The sequence below is a fragment of the Bos javanicus genome, chromosome 15, assembly GCF_032452875.1.
Source record: "Bos javanicus breed banteng chromosome 15, ARS-OSU_banteng_1.0, whole genome shotgun sequence".
Lineage (NCBI taxonomy): Eukaryota > Metazoa > Chordata > Mammalia > Artiodactyla > Bovidae > Bos > Bos javanicus.
In genome coordinates, this window is record NC_083882.1 from 82,325,108 (window position 1) to 82,345,927 (window position 20,820).

Consider the following 20,820-nt stretch of genomic DNA (forward strand, 5'->3'; position numbering starts at 1 on the left):
GACTCCGCCTGCAATAAAGGAGACCTGGGTTCGATCCCTGGGTCGGGAAGATCCCCTGGAGGAGGGAATGACAACCCACTCCAGTATTCTTGCCTGGAGAATTCCACGCTCAGAGGAGCTTAGCGGGCTACAGGCCATGGGGTAGTAAAGAGTCAGACATGACTGAGCAAGTAACACTTTCATTTTTCAAAAGTAGGTCAACCAGTCATTGCATACCTCTAGATATGACTCAACAAGAAGTACATAGCAGCCAGTATCTATGACCTATTCTCCCCTAAATACTAAAACTGAATCAAGTCTCTAGATCTAAATTAACAATTTACAGAAAATACAGGAGAAGTCAGGGTAAGATGAAGATAGAGCAAATGAGGTAAACTTCATTATGAGGCAGCAGCCAGTCAAATCAAGACTAAGGGACATTTTATAGAACATAGGTTCCAGTTTCTTAATGAATCAATGCTACAAAAAAGTGAGGAAGAGAGGATTGTTACAGAATTCAAAAATTTTGAGGGATAAAGCAGTCAAAGGCAGTACATAAAGGATCTTGCTTGGATCCTGATTCAAACAAAGCAACTGAATAACGGCATTTAGAAGCTTGAGAAATTGGGGTGCGGGTTTTAGATGAAAATAAGGAACTGTTAGTTTTGTGAAGTACGAAGGGTGTTTATCAGTTGGAGATGACGTGTGCTGAAGTATTTAATGGTGAGATGATACGATTTTTAGGATTTGCTTTTAAATTATTCCCTCAAAAGAAAAGGCTAGGTGGTTTAGTAGTGGTTAGAAGAAATTTGTTTGGCTAAATGTTGGTATTTATTGAAATTTCCATAATAAAAAGCTTAAAAATAAACATGTTGAGGTGTAAGTGCTTTCGTTTTAGTACTTGAAATGCTCACTGCTAGGTGCGGATTAGAAAACCCCTGGCTCTTAAAGATCCTGTGTCCAGGTGATGCGAGATAAGAAGCCCATGGCGACTGCTTTTAAAAATCTTTGAAATAAGTCTGCTTCACAAATAGACAACTAGCCCAAGAAGAAATACTTTTAGGGGTACTGTGTTCAACATCATGATTAAGAATGAAACATAGAAGAAAGTATTGAAGTTCCAAGTTTTACTGATTAGTAGTCTAATTTCTAATTTGCTAAGTAGTAGAAACAGTGTTAAATAAATATATACGCAATGCTGCAAAACATATGGAGGTATTCGTATATTTTTATATTCCTAGTGACAAAGATAAATGTTACTATTCCATTATTCTTTTAGGAAGTCATTTGATAATGTGTATCAATATTTTTAAAATATATAAATATCTCGATCCTAGAAATTAATCTACATAAATAATTCAATAGAAGAAAATTCTATGTTTAAAGATGGTCATTACAGCTCTCCTAAGACAACAAATACATTTAGTTGTTTTCAGTATTTGGAACTATAAATAATGCTTTAGTAAACATCTTCAGGCATAGAGTCTTTTAAAATTTGTCTACATGAAGCCCTGATGGAGCAACTGATATTATTAAAATTATTATAAAACTATTAAACAACATGGGAAAATGCTTAAGTGGAAAAAAAGGAATTTCAGGTATACTGTAACTTTTATACATACACAAATATTAATAAATGGAGAAAAATATTGGTAGGACAAATTTTTTGTTGCACTAGGTTAAGAAGTTAATAGATTACAAATAAAATTTTATGCAAGGTTTTATTGTCTTCACATCACAAAAAAGAAAAATATAATAAACTGATTCATCCCCAAGCACTTATTCATGTAATATATTCCCTCTGCTTCAAAAATCATTTCCTAAGACACCCAGATGGTTTGGTTCTTCACTTAACTCAGGGGTTTGCTTAAGGGAACAACAGCTAGACCGCTTTGTTTCAAGTAGAACCCTGTTACTCTCCCTCATCCCCTCTCCTAAGGTACAGAGTAAGTTAGTTAATCGGTTAGTTGGCTAGTTTGATTACCGTCTGTCTTTCTCACTAGGACACACGGCCCACGAATTCAGGGACTTTGTTTTTTGTCACTGTCTCCCTAGTTCCTAGAATAGGACCTGATACATATATAGAAGCTGCTCAAAAAACATGCACCGAATTAGCAGACCTGCGAACAGTACTACAACAGCAAGGTTGGGACCATCGGCTTCAGAAGAGGGTCGCCCCGCGCCAAGATTAACGGGAACATGTATAAACAGGTGAACTTTTCTAGAAGAAACTCTCCTTAGAGATTCCACCTAAAACAAAGAGGACCAGCAGAACCCTGTTTTGGCAACACCTACTGTTTTACTGGTTCCGACTGAGGGCTCTCCCTGCAGGACTAAATCGAAATTAGATTCTTCATAGCAACCCTCCCATTTTACAAGGGAGAAAAGGAAAGCTCAGCAAAATTACAAATAACCAGCTAGGCAGTGGAGGAACTGATTCAAATCCAGGCCTAGCTTCAAAGTCTAACTTGGATGTCACATCCCTGACCTTAAAGGCATTGTCACCTTGATCTCTCCATGGGAACTGCGAGTATCAGCTGAGCTTAAATATCATAACCCAATAATTTGGTAAGTAGAAGAGTGCTCTAAATGTGCCCCACTCAAACAGCATGTAAGCAAAACACAAGAAACATTATTTCTAGAATATTATTTCTGCACTTTGACAGTAGCAACCGGATCCAAAAAAGGCAATAGGAGAAGCCAGGGGTTCAAGCCCAAATCGCGCAGCCGCAGTGATCCATAACCTCAGGTCATTTTGTGATATGCCTCGCCTTGTTCAACTATGCTTTCTTTGAAAAGCAGACGATTTAATAGATTTCTGAGGCCTCTAGATCTAAGAATGTAAACCAATAATTTTTTTAGGCTGTCCTGTGTCCTTCCTTTCTGCCTCTGAGATAAAGAAGAGCTCAGTTGTTCTCTTTGTCAAAGAACGTCTAGAGTCTGATCAAGGACAGCTGAAAGCGGGCATCTAAGTCACTTCAGTCGTGCCCGACTCTTTGGGACCCTTTGGACTGTATCCCACCAGGCTCCTCTGTCCGTGGGATTTCGCAGGCAAGAATTCTGGAGTGGGGTGCCATTTCCTCCTCCAGGAGATCCTCCCGACCCAGGGATTGAACCCGTGTTTCCTTGTCACCTGCATTGCAGACCGATTCTTTACCTGCTGAGCCATCAGGGGAAGCCAAGCAAACCAGCACCCACAGCCGTCCTTCTTGCTTCTGCGGCACACAGACTACAGCACACATCCGTCACCTGGAGAATCGGTCAGTGCGCTGACTGCGTGGCCCCACCCCACCCAGCGCTTCTGATTCAGTAGGTCTGGGCTGGCGCTCGAAACTATGCATCCTTGACAAGCCCCCAAGCTGATGCTGATGTTTCATAAAACAAATGGGGTAGAACTGAGCTTGCCTAGAAGTAGGTGTTACTTGAGAAAATTGTGAGACAGGCCGACCGCCCTAGGAATGACCCTTGTCTAGGCATTTACAGGGTAGCTGGTCTCAAGCGTGAGACAGTAGGGAAGTAACAGCCTCTGTTTCAGCTCAGGTGAGCCCCAGGAGAGGACTCAAAAGCAATCAGCCCAACTCGCTATGATACCCCTGCAGTGACTAATCCAACAAATTGAGAAAGTTTCAGCACTTAACTTTTTGGAGGCTCTCTCCGGGGCCAATTACTCTGGAGGACAGATAAGAAACACTAAAAATTTGCAAAAGTACCTTCGAGAGAAGAAGGGCATTTGTACTCTGGTGAGGCTCACAGCCTCGGGGGAAATTAGGGGGCACTGGCGTGGCCTGGATAATGAACAATTAAAGAGAAAGACACGAGCACTGGGGACCCAGTCCCTATGGGAGGATGCTAAGGGCTGGTGTGCTTAGCAACGTGAGCCTTAGAGAGGAATCCTCTGAACTGAAACAAAAATGCAGATGAATTTAATTTCCCAGGAGGCTCAGCGGTTGTGCTGTCATTACAGAAACTTCGTGTGTGACTATGTGACCTGGGGCCAGGCAGGATGCCACCTAATTAATGGACTAACCACATGGCAGGAGGCACGTTTACAGAAAACAATGGATGAAAGCAACCATACAACCCAAGAGGAGCTTCTGCTTAGTAAAGGGCCTTTTTTGTCACTTGTCTCAATAAATATGCTTTGAGCGTGGCTTCATATCAATTATATAAAGTCATAAATGACCAGTTCAGCCTTGTCTAGTTAGAAGGGGCCCAAGCCAAAAACAATACGAACTAGCTACCTTCAAGGCATTTCCTGGTTATCCTATGGATTGGGGTATTTTTCTTTTGTATTTAACTTATGTCTCTTCTTAAAATATGTATGCACTGGTATCTGCTCTCAGGCACCTTCCACATCATAATTATCCATGGGCAGTATTCACTTGCTGACTCTTTTACCCAACACACCCTCAGACTTCTATGGCAACCAGTGTAATATAAATTGACCATGACTTAGATTAAATCTCGATGAAAAATGCTGTTTAACTACAGTGCAATCTAAACATGAAAGACCTAATGATTTGTGAAAAGCACTGAACAAGCTTGAGTGAGCAAGCAGATTACTACAAAGCACTTCACTAGTGGATTTTATCAGTCCTACTCTACCCAGGTCTGTCTTCAAATAAGCTGTCCCGTGTCTATGCCAAGAAAGCAAAGAGACCCAACAGCAGAAGAGGGTTCAGTCTCCATCAAGGGGCAGTTACGATGGTGCAGAAAAAACACGGAACATGCAGAAATGAAACCTGAGTCTAAATTCCAGTTCTTTGATTTTCTAGCTGCATGACTTAAAAAAAAAAAAAAAGTGACTTTACCTCCCTGATGCTCAGTGCTTCCACCTAATACTTGGTAAAATTATTCTCCCAAAGTTGTGCTGGGGATTAAGTGAATAACAGTCAGGAATACACATAGGGTTTCCCAGGTGGCACTAGTGGTAAAGAAGCTGCCTGCCAGTGCAAGAGGCATAAGACATGTGGGTTTGATCCCTGGGTCGGGTTCCATCCCTAGAAGAGGGCATAGCAACCCACTTCAGTATTCTCGCCTGGAGAATTCCATGAGCAGAGGAGCCTGGAGGGCTGGAGTCCACGGCATCACAAAGAGCTGGACCCGACTGAAGCAACTTAGCACACACACATGTTAACCTGCCTGATATTTAAGACCTGACCTCCAGGAGAACTAGCATAACATGGGGCTTATCTTCATACCCTTTATTTAAAACAGAAAGATTCATGGGAAAAAGGAGAAGAGGGAAGACCATGCCACAGGTGAAATATCAAAATCGTCTAAAATTTAAAGTAGGTGTTAGAGTGGCACCTAGCTTGGCAGAAACAAAACGAACAGCAACAACAAAAACCCTGAAACCTGATAATTAAAGAGGGAGATGCTGGTAAAACTGAAGCCATCCTGGGCTTCCTGGTGGTCCGGTGGTTAACGCTCTGTGCTTCCACTGCAGTGGGCACGGGTCTGGGCCCTAGTCAGGGAATGAAGATCCCACGTTCCTCACGCTGAGTAACATGGCCAAAAAAACCCTCAACCACCCTGAGCTCCAAAACATCAAAGGGGCTCAGGCTCGGATTATTTTAAATTCATGAAACAGTCTTCAAGGCTGGAAGCAGGATTGGTCGAAAGTCTGAAGAACTGTCAGAAAATCAGATTTCCCATCCGAACCATAGATGCAATGATTATTTCTGTAAATTTCAAGTCAGAGGGTCTCAATGTTCAGGGATGCTGGACATTTGTTATAAGAAAAGAAGTCAAGCTTTCTACTAGAAGTGTTAGTTACTCAGCCGTGTCCAACTCTGCAACTCTATGGACGATAGCCCGTCAGGCTCCTCTGTCCATGGATTCTCTTGGCAAGAACACTGGAGTGGGTTGCCGGTCCCTTCTCCAGGGGATCTTCCTGACCCAGGGATCGAACCTGGGTCTCCTGCATTGCAGGCAGAGCCACAAGCAGCTCAGAGCCATTATCGTCTGAGCCACCAGGGAGGCCTGACGGAATTAAAGTTCTACGTGTTTTAGTAAAAAATGGGAATTAGATAAAAGTTGGCATACTGAATGGTAAAAACCCCATCCCCTAATCCCTTTTACTAATTTTTGTAAAGCTGACAGAGAGCACAACTCTTTGGTAAAATTTATTCAAGACAGAAGACCTAAAATATTAATATGCAAGGGTCTGCATATTAATACTGCATCGCCCTACCTGAGTACCAGCCCACCAGTCAGTGCATTCTGCCTCACCCACAGAGCTTCCGGTTAGCATTAAAGTGTCTCATTCATTCTTAAATAAAGAATGGGCAAGCAAAGCTCAGCAGCACTTGGCAAAGACCAATGCAACGGGATAGAGGGCATCAAGATGTGATAGATGTCAAAGTTCAAAGTGGGCGGCAAGACATCCCTCAGAGTAGATAGTTATGGACTATCTGCACAAATCTTGGACTCTTCACTTACACCTAGGATATCAAACAGGTATAGAGAAAGGATCTTTTCCCTGATGCTGGGAAAGATTGAAGGCAAGAAGAGAAGGGGAGACGAAGGATGAGATGGTTGGATGGCATCACCAACTCAATGTCCATGAGTCTGAGCAAATTCCAGGAGATGGTGAAGGACAGGGAAGCCTGGCATGCTGCAGACCACGGGGTCGCGAGGAGCGGGACATGACTGAGCCACTGAACAACAACAAAGAGAAAGGGAAGCTGAGACAGGGATTTCTTTGAGAAGGCTGTGCCAAGTGTGCTCCACCACCATCGCCAGGAGGCATGAGGTATGGTCCCGGGAACCTCAAGTCAAGAGAGGGACTGCAGCAGGACCACTCTGAGAGCTGGGTATGGGTGCCCTGCCAGGTGTGGGGTACAGGTGAAGGTATTTGACTCATCCCCGGAAAAGATCCACAGGTGAGAGTCTGGTTAAAGGGTCTATGGCCGCTGAATAGAGAGAGGCACCTGAAATTAAGTGCGGTCATTCTAGCCAGCTTCCCTGGTGGCTCAGACGATAAAGCGTCTGCCTGAAACACGGGAGACCCAGGTTCAATCCCTGGGTCAGGAAGATCCCCTGGAGAAGGAAATGCAACCCACTCCAGTACGCTTGCTTGGAGAATCTCACCGTCAGAGGAGCCTGGCAGGCTACAGTCCACGGGATCACAAAAGAGTCAGACATGACTTGGCAACTAAACAACAACAAAAAGAAAGTCAGAGTGAAATATACACCAAGCCCAGAGAGGTCAAAGCAAATGAGACAACTTAGAACCTTTCTGCCCTCCAGGCTAAACCCTTCCACCCCTGTTTCAACCCTGGAGGGGTCAGCTATGGAGATTAGCAGTGGGTGTGAGAATAAAAGCAAGAAAGGACCCGTGACCGGCCACACCCCTCTTCCCTGGCCTCCTGCAGCTTAAAGACCCCACCAGGGGAGAGAGTAGCTGTCACTTTAGATAAGTTGGAGGCTTTAGTCATTATACAGAATGAATTACCTAAGGATTTAGACTTGTGTTTTGTGTCTTAAATTTACTTTTCTATTTAGAGTAGTTTATTAAAAATAATCAAAAAAGACATAAGACTGCCTCAAATTTTTATTTAGAAGAAAACTTTCCCTGTGAATTAATTCTAAAAGTACAGGAAAAGAAAAAAGCAGCTTTCTGATTTCATACACGAGTCATATTGGTTCAAAACAAACATAAAAAGAAGAAGTCAGGAAAGAAAAATCAAGACAATGCAGAAAACAGAAGGGAGTAAAAAGCCTGCAACAGGGGCAAAACTTGTCACACAGAAAGGGTCAGGAACAAGAACAAAATCTTAATAAAAAACTTTCAGCCACGGAGGCAGGAAGACAGTGAAGCACTGTCTTCAGAATGATGAGGGAAATTGCTTCTACCTAGAATTCTATGTCCAGGACACTTAAGGCAGACAAGATATTTTCAGATGCTCAAGGTTTCAAAGTTTCTACCAGGAGGTACTGGAGGGTGTGCTCCACCAAAATAAAAGCAATAATACATATTCAAAGATGGAGGAAAGGATTTAGTACAAGGGATTCCCGAGATAAAGTATTGCTTCTCAGCAGGCAGGCTGGAGCAGAAGGATGAAAGTCTCCTGGACAGATATCTCCAAGAAAAAAAAAAAGAAACGAATGGAACTGACGTATTACCAGAAGTGGATGACCATTTTGAGAAGGATTCCGCAGCTGTGTCAGATAAATTAGTGATAATTACAATGAGAATTAAGCTAATGAAAAAGGGATCCAGATGTTAATTTCAGGAAATAACACATGTGTATGAAAAGGACACCATGATATTGATCGTCATCTTTGTCATCTTCATGTGCCAGGCACTGTTGCAAACACTACATTGATATTGTCTCTTAAAATCCTCATAATGACCCTATACAGTAAGCATTATCATTTTTCCTTACTTAAAAAAAAATCCTTTTGGTCATGCCACATGGCATGTGAGAGCTTCGATTCCCAACCAGGAATCAAACCCACGTTCCTGCATAGGAAGCGCAGAGTCTTAACCACTGGACCACGAGGGAAGTCCTAAAGTAAGCATTATTATTAGGTCCATTTTACTCATGAGCAAAGTAAGCTCCAAAGATCCCTTTAACACTGTATGGCTATAAATGCCACAGCCCAGGTCTGAACCAGGCAGACGAACCCCAAATCCTCCCTGTACTGTATCACCATGTGTTACATGACTCAGTGGTGAGCAATATTTATGCGAATGTCCACATGTACACACTGAATACTGATCTGACTTATAACTATGACCTAATTATAACTGAGAGAATAGGGGAGGGGAATTATGTTGGGGGTGGGTGGAGGAGTAATAACATTTCTAAATCCTTATCTGTCTTGGTAGAAAGTTAACATGTAATGGCTAAAATTGGACAAAAAATCAATACAGAGGAATATACTGTCTAAAATATACAAGTAAATAATGTGCTGTGCTGTGCTTAGTCACTCAGTCATGTCCGACTCTGCAACCCCACGGACTACAGCCTGCCAGGCTCCTCTGTCCATGGGATTCTCCAGGCAAGAATGGGGTGCCACGCCCTCCTCCAGGGGATCTTCCCGAACCAGGGATGGAACCTGCGTCTCCTGCATCGCCAGGCAGGTTCTTTACCACTAGCGCCGCCTGGAAAGCCCCACAAGTAAGTAACAGAAGAAGTTAAAATATTTAGAGAGGAGAACTGGACTTGGGGGTGGAAAAAGGAAAAGCAAAGGAGTGTTTTTTAATATTACTCTTGGCGTAGTATTTGCATTTTAAACTATGCATTTGTATGATTTTGATTTAAAATTTTCATTTAAGCAAAAGGTATCTATGTCAGATCAGGTTGGAAGGGATGGCGTTTGGTACCGAAATGGGCACCTGGGTGGTCGAGGCAGGAACCAGGACCAGCAGAGAAGATCAGGGAAAAGCCCTGCTAACCAGCCGGGCCGTACCTTCTTCACCGAACACCTCTCCACAGTGAGCGCAGAAGAAGTGCTCGGGGTGCCAGGTTTGGTTCATGGCCGTCAGCACTTTCTGGAAAAGCAACGGAGAGCGATTAGGAGGCTGCAGGGCTCTAACAAAAACTGCGCGAAGGCGGGGGCAGCGGGCTCACTCACGTCCAGGATGGGAGCGGCGCAGTACGCACAGCGCGGAGAGAAGAGATGGTGGTAGTCCTCAGCGCAGTAGGCCAGGCCGCTCCGCTCGAAGAAGGGGCTGGAGCCGATCTCCGCTTTGCAGTGGGCGCACACGAAGTGCTCGGGATGCCACGCCTGCCCCAGCGCGTGGATCACCTGGAGGGTGAAGCAAAGCTTGGCGTGGGGGCCCGGGCACTCGGGGGTCCGCAGTGTGCACGACTCTGGGGCGTGCTCTTTCAACAGCATCCATGGAAACGACACCCCCTGCAGTTACGCCACACTGAGGCCAAGACCTCGGGTGCACTCACGCGGCCTGTGGTCCGTGGGTATGTGTGTATGTGTGAGTCGCTCAGTCGTGTCCGACCGTCTGTGACCCCGTGGACTGCAGCCGGCCAGGCTCCTGTGTCCCTGGGATTCTCCAGGCAAGAGTACTGGAGTGGGCTGCTATTCCCTTCTCCACCTGTGGCCCACACTTCACGGATAATGGCATGGTGTCCGCTTTCCCAACTTAATAAACGCTCACTCTGCTATACTGCCCCAGAAAATTACAGACACGAAATAGAGCACAGTGGTGACGGACGACATGCTTGGCCTGGAAGGGATCCCGGGAACAGGAGACCAATGACAGTTTTTATTCCTCTGATCTGGACACCTCATCTCACACCCTGTGGAAAGTCAGGTCTCGACGCCCTTTATAATGCTTTGGATGAAGGATGGTGCCCAAGCAGGAATTTGTGGTCATGCTATTATTCTGGGAGCAGCTGAAAGTCATAATCAGTCACTTTGCACTGGGAAGATTTGAACCAAGGGAGCAGAGGGAAAATTATTCTCCATAAGGCAGTAGAGGAAAATGGTTATGAGCTTGAACTCTCAAGCCAGAGTCTCCTGGATTTGGATCTTACATCGACCTCTTACTAGACCTTGGATATGTCAGTTAATGACCCTGGACCCTCAGTTTCCTCATCTTTACAAACAGCTTGCAACCATTGAAGGGCTGTGTGTATGCGTGCATGCGTGCTCCGTCATTCAGTCGTGTCTGACTCTCTGTGACCCCATGGACTGTAGCCCACCAGCCTCCTCTGTCCATGGGATTCTCCAGGCAAGAACACTGGAGTGGGCTGCCATGCCCTCCTCCAGGGGCTCTTCCCAATTCAGGATTGAAGGGATAATGCAACCATTAGATAAAAGAAGACTTGTACGGTGCTTAGTCCCACACCCGGAGCACTGTGAAGGATTGGTAAGTATCACTACATTGTCTTAGGTCATAAGAAGAAAGAGCAGTCCTTGGAGGGTGGAGACGGACACACACAGACATGGATGGCCGTAGCATCAGTGTCTTGGCCCGCCCCACCTTTCCAGCGATCGGTTTCTGGCAGGAGGCACAGTGCCCCTTGGGTACTGTGGCAATTCCCAGGTTCTGCAAGTCCTGCTCCAAGCCCCCCAGCATGGAGTCCAGGGAGGCCTTGTGGTCCTGACTGTCAGATACGGGTTTCTTGCTGGCATCTGCTTTCGCTGTAACCTGTACCAAGAAGAGAACCACAAAGAGAGTCATCCTCACTGGCATCTTCTGCACTATCTCTTAGTCTTTCCCTGAACTTCCTCCAAGGCGCTGGAAGAATCTAACATTGCAACACCAAAAAAAAAAAAAAAGCTTTCATCTTCATTTCACTCTAAGTTCCTCAGGCTGAATGAACTCTGACTAGTCTTCCTGTTTGCCAATCTCTTCTGGCAGTAGGAAATTGAACATAGGAAGAGGATACCTTATCTCTTGTGATGACTGCAGGTCAACAATTCATCTTTTTATGTATTTATGTTGCAGTGTTTATTGGGCAGCTAATTTCTGCCACTCACTGTTCTAGGCTCGTGGTGCAGAGCAGTTCTCAAGACTAACCAAGTGTCTGCCCTCATGGAATTTATTTTCTCTGAGTAACAGACAGTAAGCAATTAAAGAAATAACAGACGATATGATGTCAGGTTGGAGATATGAATTATATATTGAGACAAAAGAGAGTGGGATGGTGAGGAAGAATGGATTCAGACGAGGGCAATCCGAGAAGGCTAAGGAGCTGATACCTGAGCAGATATTTGAGTGATTTACTGAGACACAGAAATATTGATAATTGTGAGAACAGCATTCTAGAGGGAAGGAAGGCCCAGAGGGATGAGATAGTCTGACACATAAAAAGTAAAAAGAGGTCAGGAGGGCTAGAACAGAGGGAGTGCAGATGAGTGAGGCAGGAGAAAACAATGGAAAAAGAGGCAATGATCACACAGAGCCCGCAGGACAAAGCTTCGGTTTTATTAATAAAAATAAATAATTGTTGTTACTTAATAAAGCTCAGGTTTTATTCCAAGGGTGATGGAACCATTAGGGCGCTTCAAGCGTGAGAGGGAAAGAATCTGATTCACAAGATCCCTGCGCTAGCTGAGTGAGGAATTAGGTATGGACAAAGCAAGAGGCATCAGAGGCGCTCGTTAGGCAGGAGACTTTCAACACAGCTGGGATCGGAGATGACTTGGGCCAGTGACGGTGGGGAAGGTGGTGAGAGGTGGTCAGACAAAACTTGGTGGCCGGTTGGATTTATTAAAGGGAAACTCCAATGCAGCTGCGATAAAACATTCAACAGGGAGACTTTGAGTGACAGAACCGTTGCCCAGCTCGTCTCTCTCAACTCCCAGTTTCCAGAGGACCGCGCCTTCCGGACCAGGGGGCTGCGGTGCTTCTCCACGCGTCCCCGCCCACTGCCCCACTTCACCTTTCCCGTTTCATCTTGGATTACTCAGGAAAAGCCCCCACTGTGTACAGCCAGCCAGGCTCCCCGCAGTCTCCAGAAAGTGCTCCCTTTGCTTCAGGCCTCTGCCTGGGACAACCTCCCACCATCTCACTAAGCAAAATGCTCATTTTCCTTCGAGAAACTTATCATTTGACACACTTCCTTCCTCTCCTATTATATAATGTTAGTTCATGCTCAAGAGATTCGTGTTCTAAAGGTTAACATCGAAAAGGCCTGAAAATAACTAAGTAAAAACACAGCAATGTGTCTGTGTCTATATATACAATTACATCTATTTGCTGGTATATTTCAGAGTGCTTCTGAAAGGATTATGTGAAAAATAGAAAATACTGAATACCTCCAGGGGGCAGAACTGGATGGCTGGGAACACTTCACTGTATACTGTTGTACTATGGACTTTTGTACAGTGTAAAGGTATGGCTATGCCAAAGCCTTTGACTGTATGGATCACAATAAACTGTGGAAAATTCTGAAAGAGATGGGAATACCAGACCACCTGACCCGCCTCTTGAGAAACCTCTATGCAGGTCAGGAAGCAACAGTTAGAACTGGACACGGAACAACAGACTGGTTCCAAATAGGAAAAGGAGTATGCCAAGGCTGTATATTGTCACCCTGCTTATTTAACTTCTATGCAGAGTACATCATGAGAAACGCTGGGCTGGAAGAAGCACGAGCTGGAATCAAGATTGTCAGAAGAAATATCAATAACCTCAGATATGTGGAAAGTGAAGAGGAACTAAAAAGCCTCTTGATGAGAGTGAAAGAGGAGAGTGAAAAAGTTGGCTTAAAGCTCAACATTCAGAAAACAAAGATCATGGCATCTGGTCCCATCACTTCATGGGAAATAGATGGGCAAACAGTGGAAACAGTGTCAGACTTTATTTTTTTGGGCTCCAAAATCACTGCAGATGGTGATTGCAGCCATGAAATTAAAAGATGCTTACTCCTTGGAAGGAAAGTGACCAACCTAAATAGCATATTGAAAAGCAGAGACATTACTTTGCCAACAAAGGTCCGTCTAGTCAAGGCTATGGTTTTTCCAGTGGTCATGTATGGATGTAAGAGTTGGACTGTGAAGAAAGCTGAGCGCTGAAAAATTGATGCTTTTGAACTGTGGTGTTGGAGAAGACTCTTGAGAGTCCCTTGGACTGCAAGGAGATCCAACCAGTCCATTCTAAAGGAGACCAGTCCTGGGTGTTCTTTGGAAGAAATGATGCTAAAGCTGAAACTCCAATACTTTGGCCACCTCATGCGAAGAGTTGACTCATTGGAAAAGACTCTGATGCTGGGAGGGATTGGGGGCAGGAGGAGAAGGGGACGACAGAGGATGAGATGGCTGGATGGCATCACTGACTCAATGGACGTGAGTCTGAGTGAACTCCGGGAGTTGGTGATGGACAGGGAGGCCTGGCGTGCTGCGATTCATGGGGTTGCAAAGAGTCGGACACAACTGAGCGACTGAACTGAACTGAAAGATATGGCTAATTCAAAAAATAAGCATAAATTTTTAAATGTAAATAAACTAAGACACACGTTAAATCAATTTTAAAACATCACACAATTAAAACTGCTAATGTAGATTTTTTTTTTTCTAGTATTTTCAGATATGGGGTTCCCTGGTGGCTCAGTGGTAAAGAATCTGCCTGCCACTTCAGGAGATGCAGGTTCCATTCTGGAGTCTGAATGATCCCCTGGAGGAGGAAATAGCAACCCACGCCAGTATTCTTGCCTGGGAAATCCCACGGACAAAGGCTGCTGGTGGGCTATAGTCTATGGGGTTTTAAAACAGTTGGCATGATTTAGCAACTAAACAACAATTTTCAGATATACAATGCGATGAGGAATGCACTCAGCTTTATTGTAAATATTAAAAAAAAAACTTGTTTCTAATATTTATTCATTGTCTCTCTAATAATATGCATTACTCATAATGCATCAGAAACAGCACTGGAAAGCCAAAGGTGAGCCACAGAGATAAGATTCCTGCCCTTCAAGTCACACACATTTTTATACACTGCCTTGAAATTACTTCATAGTCACTTCAAGTGTGCGTATCAAATACCCCAACCAATTCAGAATGGTTGGATTCTCTACCTTAAGAATTCTAGCTCAATAACCTAAATGGGAAAAGCATTTGAAAAGGGTCCGTGTGTATATAACTGAATCACTTTGCTGGGCACCTGAAATTAGCACACTGCTGATCAGCTATGGTGGCGGTGGTGGTTTAGTGGCTCAGTTGTGTCCAGCTCTTGCGACCCTGTGGACTGTAGCCTCCAGGTTCCTCTGTCCATGGGATTCTGCAGGCAAGAGTACTGGAGTGGGTTGTCATTTCCTTCTCCAGAAGATCTTCCTGACCCAGGGATCAAACCCGGGTCTCCCGCATTGCAGGCATATCTTTACCAACTGAGCCACCAGGGAAGCCCAGAGACTAGACCAAGAGGGGTGGGTTTTCTCTCAGTAAGAGTTTAGGATGCATCCTTCATTTCAAAGCCATGCTTGCGCTCCCTTGCTATGCTCCAGCTTGCCATGGGTCTCCTCTGTCTTACTCAGGGAGGTCTCTTTAACAGCCCTTCCACACTTTATCCAGCTTTAGTGGCAAACAGTCTGTCTTTTAGTCTAATAAATGTCACCTCATTTTATATCTCATTTTATTAAGCACACTCCAAGCCCCTTGAAATCAGAACCTGTATCACAGAGTCTTTTATATCCAGATAAGACATCTAAAAAAAACTCAGCACAAATAAACTTATATACAAAACAGAAATAAACCCATAGACTAAAAAAAAAAATTACGGTTACCAAGCGGGTAAAAGGCTTCCCAGGTGGTGCTAATGACAAAGAACTGCCTGCCAATGCAGGAAATGTAAGAGACGAGGGTTCGATCCCTGGGTCGGGAAGATCCCTGGAGGAGGAAACGACAACCACTCCAGTCTTCTGGCCTGGAGAATCCCATGGACAGAGGAGCCTGGTGGGCTACGGTCCATGGGGTCACAGAGAGCCAGACATGACTGAAGCTGCTTAGCACATTTGGGGATAAAGGGTGGGAGGGATAAATTAGGAGTTTGGGATTACCATGGTCACATTCCTATATATAAAATAGATAACCAACAAGGACCTACCACTGTACAGCACAGGGAACCGTGCTCAATATTTTGTAATAACCTCTAACAGGAAAAAGTCAGATAGAGATATAGGTGGAGATACAGAACTGAATCGTTCTGCTGAACACGGAAACAAATCCAACACGCTGTGAATCAGCTACACTGCAGTGAGCTCATCCACTGAGTTAAACTAAGCCCAGCAGAATCAGGAAGGACTTGGGGGAGTTTCTGAATCGGGAGGGCAGGGCAGAGGTCCACAGAGAAGCCCTGCAGGCTGCGTCCCAGGACGGTGCTCACCTGATGCTGCAGCTCACACAGATGCGCCATCAGCTCATCCAACTGTGCGGCTGCTGAGGTTTTAGAAGCTGGTGGCGATTCCTTTGGCTCTTGAATCTCACTGTAAGGAGGAAAGAAAAAAATCAAACTAACACACCAAAAATCAAATAAGCGTCAGACAGTGCCTAAAATACCAGAAAATGCACTTTTAACTATTAGCCCTTTGCATGCATGCTAAGTTGCTTCAGTCATCTCCAACTCTTTTCGACCCCGTGGACTATAGCCCACCAGGCTCTTCTGTCCATGGGATTCTCCAGGCAAGAACACTGGACTGGATTGCCATTTCCTTCTCCAATGCATGAAAGTAAAAAGTGAAAGTGAAGTTGCTCAGTCGTGTCCAACTCTTGGCGACCCCATGGACTGCAACCCACCAGGCTCCTCCGTCCATGGATTTTCCAGGCATGAGTACTGGAGTGGGGTGCCATTGCCTTCTCCAGTATATAACACTAGGCCCTCTGTAAAGGCTTTTACATGGGTTCTCTTTAAATCCTCATAAAAACAATAAGAGGTAAGTAGTACTACCCCTGGAGAAGGCGATGGCACCCCACTCCAATACTCTTGCCTGGAAAATCCCATGGACGGAGGAGCCTGGTAGGCTGCAGTCCATGGGGTCGCGAAGAGTCAGACACGACTGAGCAACTTCCCTTTCACTTTTCACTTTCATGCATTGGAGAAGGAAATGGCAACCCACTCCAGTGTTCTTGCCTGGAGAATCCCAGGGACGGGGGGCCTGGTGGGCTGCCGTCTCTGGGGTCGCACAGAGTCGGACACAACTGATGCGACTTAGCAGCAGCAGCAGCACTACCCCCAGATGAAGAAACTGGGGCCTAGGGACGTTAAAGCCTTTGCTGTACCCTATACAAAAGGCAAACATCAGAGTTTGGGCCTGCAGACTGCTCAGCTGGTGTTCTCCATCACTAAATTATCTTCTGAAAGATGTATAAAGGCTATACAGTGTGTGCTATAATCTATGGAACTGATCATTTATTGTTAGATACCTAGATTGTTCCTGATTTTCACTGTTGTAGTCAACACTGCTAAATAAATGTTTGATACCTTCACTTCCACAGAGTACATCCTGAGAAGTGGAATCACTGCGTTATACAAGTAACGGAATCTGGAGTAGTGTTTGTCATCAAGTTAATTAGGAAGCTTAGCTAACAACCCACCAAACTATGTGTGTATATGAGAGAGAGAGAGAGACACACACACACACACATAAAGCCATAAATAAAGTCAAATATTCTAAAGCATTCACTAAATGTGTTTTCATACATGACAACAAAAATCTTACTATTTTATTTATTTTATATATTTATCAACTAGGGAAAAAGTAGAAGAAAGATGGACATCTTCCTCTCTTAACAAAAAAAGACCGTCTCTTGGGTGCAACATGTGCTACTGGCTCACGTACATTTGAACATCTAACAGCAAGGGCAGTGTCGGAGGAAAGTGGATCTTTTCCCCTCTTAAAGGACTTTGTCCTTTAGGTACAATGTGGCTTCCGGCCAGACACAAGTTTGGGGTTTTTTTTTCTTTTTTTCGAAGAACAAAAATGGTCAGGTATGCACGTGACGGATTTAGTCTTTGGAGGTTTCCAAGGACACAGTGCAAAGGAGCTCTCTCTCTCTCTCTCTCTCTCTCTCTCTCCCCCACAACTCTTTTCAGTCTTAAACCCTCAGGAACTGCTGCCACAGCACGTGTCTTAGGAGTACAATAGGTGGCAGGACTGAACACCTCTTTCCTGTGTCCCAGCGTAGAACAAATGCAGCTTCTCACGCCGCCCTGTATAATCCAAAAACCTGTTCACCCTGCAGATGGGCATCCTTGTTCTTAGTGAAAGGACTCTCACTGGTTAGTTCCCCCCATTTTTTTTTTTTTGGCTGTGCTATGTGGCATGCAGAGTCCTAGTCCCCCAGCCAGGGATCAGCCCTGCGCCCCCTGCACTGGGAGTGCAAGCCCTCAACTGCTGCCTGCCAGGGGAGTCCCTCTCTCTAGCTGCTAACCAGAGGCCTAGTGCAGCGTAGAAAGAAAGATCGTTGTCATAATACCCTAGGAGTAACTGAGTCGACAGTATCAACTTCTAAATAAGAAAGGAAAGACCTCTTGAAGTGTCAATGATGACTTCACTATAGGAAATGCTCCTGAAAAGACTCAGAGCTCCTTTGATTTCTCCCTCCATCTCTAAGATGATGCGTGCTTGCTAAGTCGATTCTGTCGTGTCTGACTCTCTGTGATCCCCTGGACTGTAGCGCCCCACCCCCCACCCAGGCTCCTCTGTTCATGGGATTCTCCAGGCAAGAGTACTGGAGTGGGTACTCTTCTCCTTCTCTAGGGGATCTTCCCAACCCAGGGATTGAACCTGTGTCTCTTAGTCTCCTGCACTGGCAGGCGGGTTCTTTACCATGGACGCCACGTGATAAAGCACGTAAGTATGCCATTAGTAACAATTTCATTATGCAGAAGTCTTAATAATACCAACAGGGGTGTCAGGATGGCCGAGGGGTCTAAGGTACCAGATTTGCTGTATAGTACAGGTATCTCAGCTCGGTGCTCTGTGATGACCGAGAGCGGTGGGCTGGAGTGGGGAAAGATCCAGAGGGAGGAGACATATGTATACTTAGAGCCAACTCACGTTGTTGTTCAGCAGAAACAAACACAACTTTGTAAAGCAAGTATCCCCCAATTAAGAAAAAAATCCTATGATAAACCATAAAAAAAATACAAATATAAAAGTTGAGTTCAAGACTTACCAAGTGAAGAGCTTTATTTTTCCCCCTATTTATTCCTCTGCAATATGTTTATGAAGTGTCCCTCCCTATTCTTAACTAAAATTATTTCGGGTCATATAAAAGATGTATTTCTAAAACTCATCATATTGTTATATCCACACCTGGTATTGAACATACTTTCAAGGTTGAAAGTAATGTTTGGTTAATTTAAGCAAGTCAGAGGGAATGGTGGAAACAGCAAGCAGGAATCTTGCTTCTGTGTCTCATGCTGAATCTGCACACGGAAGCCTTGTGGGCTCCGAATTTTATGAGCCCCGGGTTTGGATCAGCCCGCTACATATTGACTAGGTCACCTGCATTTCATATCACTCTCCTACACAGATCGACATGGTGAGTATCCTTCAGTAGTGGTATTTGCATCGATTGAGATCTGCTCAGGAAAATTCAAAGACTGAGAGTAAGCAGAAGGAATTTAATTCAGCAATTTAATTACACGGGTGATGGAGAGCTCAGAAGCAGACAGGAAACACCGAGGGAGCTCAGAGATCAGGTTCAGCAAGAAGCCGTTAGTCAAAGGCACAAAACGCAGAGGCAAAGTTACCAAGCCCCGGGAGCCCAGGTTCCCAGGCAGAGGAGGGAATCAGAAGCCGTAGAAGGAGAGACACTGAGGAGAGAGAGAGCCTGGGCGAGCACGCGCCCTAAACGGCCGTGCCTTGCACCCCTCTCCCCCCAGCACGTCCACCCGCCCCACCCAGTCTCGCCCAGTGCCTTCCATTGTTTGCAGCCGGTGGGAGCCTATGACCCTGGAGCTGGTAAAACCCAGCCCGCAGGGGTCAGCTCTCCTGGCCCAAAGATCTGTGTGTGTGTGTGAGTCACTCAGTCGTGTCCGACTCTTTGTGACCCCTTCAGGCTCCTCTGCCCCTGGAATTCTCCAGGCAAGAACACTGGAGTGGGCTGCCATTTCCTTCTCCCCAAAGATCTGTACTCAGAGGAAAGGCGCCCGGAAGTTAGGAGGCCGCTCCGTCAGCGGGTCACGAGGCCAGATATAGGGCAAAGTGGCCACCGGTCGGGCTGGGTTTCATACTAGATATCCCTGTGTTTACTAGCGTTTCCATTCAAGTCTTGGTTTCTTCAATATAAAAAAATATTAAGTGAGAAGCTACAGTGTACCACGTACTTAATGTTTTGCTTTTTTTTTTTCTTTTGACAAAGGAAAGAGACGGGAAGGCCTAAGGGGCACACCCAGCAGGCAGCTTCCTAGCACTGGAATAAGCTGGCGATAGCTATTAGTAAGTTGGCTTCACTCTCACATGAACAGAAAGCCCCCTAAGATGGGAAGTCGTGCCAAGGCTTCAGAAGAGAGCACAGGCCCTCCTTGTATCTTTGTGCCACGTGTGAGTTACTGGTTGCAATTGTGAAACCACGCTAATGTGGTGTAGTTCTCTTCACCAAGTGTGAAGCTTTAGCATTTACATTTTAAACCCTTTGATTTCTTTCCCAGAATGCTGTCTGATGAACAGAAACAGTGGCCCTTTAATTTTTTAGATCGTCAAACTCTGCCTTGCCCAGAAAAAATCATTTAGTAAGTAGAATCTGCAGCAATATGTAACTTTTATTAAAAGGAAATCCCTCCACCGCTAAATAAATGTTGAGTAACCCTGAAAATTCATTGGAAGGATTGCTACTGAAGCTGAAGCGCCAATACTTTGGCCACCTGATGCAAGGAGTCGGCTCATTGGAAAAGACTCTGATGCTGGGAAAGATTGAAGGCAAAGGAGAAGGGGGCGACAGAAGATGAGATGGTTGGATGACATCACTGACTCAATGGACATGAATTTGAGCAAGCTCCGGGAGACAGTAAAGGACAGAGGAGCCTGGCGTGTTGCAGTCCATGGCGTTGCAGAGTCAGACACGACTTAGCAACAGAACAAAAACCACATGTATTCATCAATCTGCCATGGAAACCACTGTCTTAGTTCCGCCCTGATCCTGGCTCTGATTTTGTCAGCGTCTTGCTGACATTTCTTTGGCTGTTTTCTCTTTAGTGAACGGAAGCACGGTGTCTGGAATAGCTGGGTCGTAGCACCTGTGATGACTCGGGCTGTTTACATTTTGTCAGGAGGTTAGGAAACAACAGCGCCCACCCGCGCGGATGAGAAGATGACCCGTCTGGAAGCCAGGCTCCCTGAGAAACCACCACGTGTCAGCAGGCAGAATTCCATCACTGCTCACAGACCATGGAATGAGGGGCGGGAAATAGGAATGCTA

General features: G+C 45.2%; 1 protein-coding gene and 1 long non-coding RNA gene across 4 annotated transcripts in view; one reads left to right on the plus strand and one right to left on the minus strand.

Annotated features, from left to right (window-relative positions):
* The window catches only part of LPXN (leupaxin), a 40,165-nt gene that overhangs the window by 3,748 nt on the left and 15,597 nt on the right, over positions 1-20,820 (minus strand). For all 3 annotated transcript variants that reach the window (XM_061381579.1, XM_061381581.1, XM_061381582.1), the window contains 4 exons: positions 15,782-15,881; positions 10,937-11,104; positions 9,568-9,741; positions 9,403-9,484 (listed from right to left, as the gene is read on the minus strand). In XM_061381579.1, coding sequence (XP_061237563.1) covers positions 9,403-9,484; positions 9,568-9,741; positions 10,937-11,104; positions 15,782-15,881 — 524 coding nt within the window. The remainder of the gene's footprint in view (positions 1-9,402; positions 9,485-9,567; positions 9,742-10,936; positions 11,105-15,781; positions 15,882-20,820) is intronic.
* Positions 8,765-17,027, plus strand: LOC133227132 (uncharacterized). Its single transcript, XR_009729730.1, has 2 exons — positions 8,765-9,110; positions 16,891-17,027. It is a non-coding gene; the product is annotated as an uncharacterized LOC133227132 (long non-coding RNA).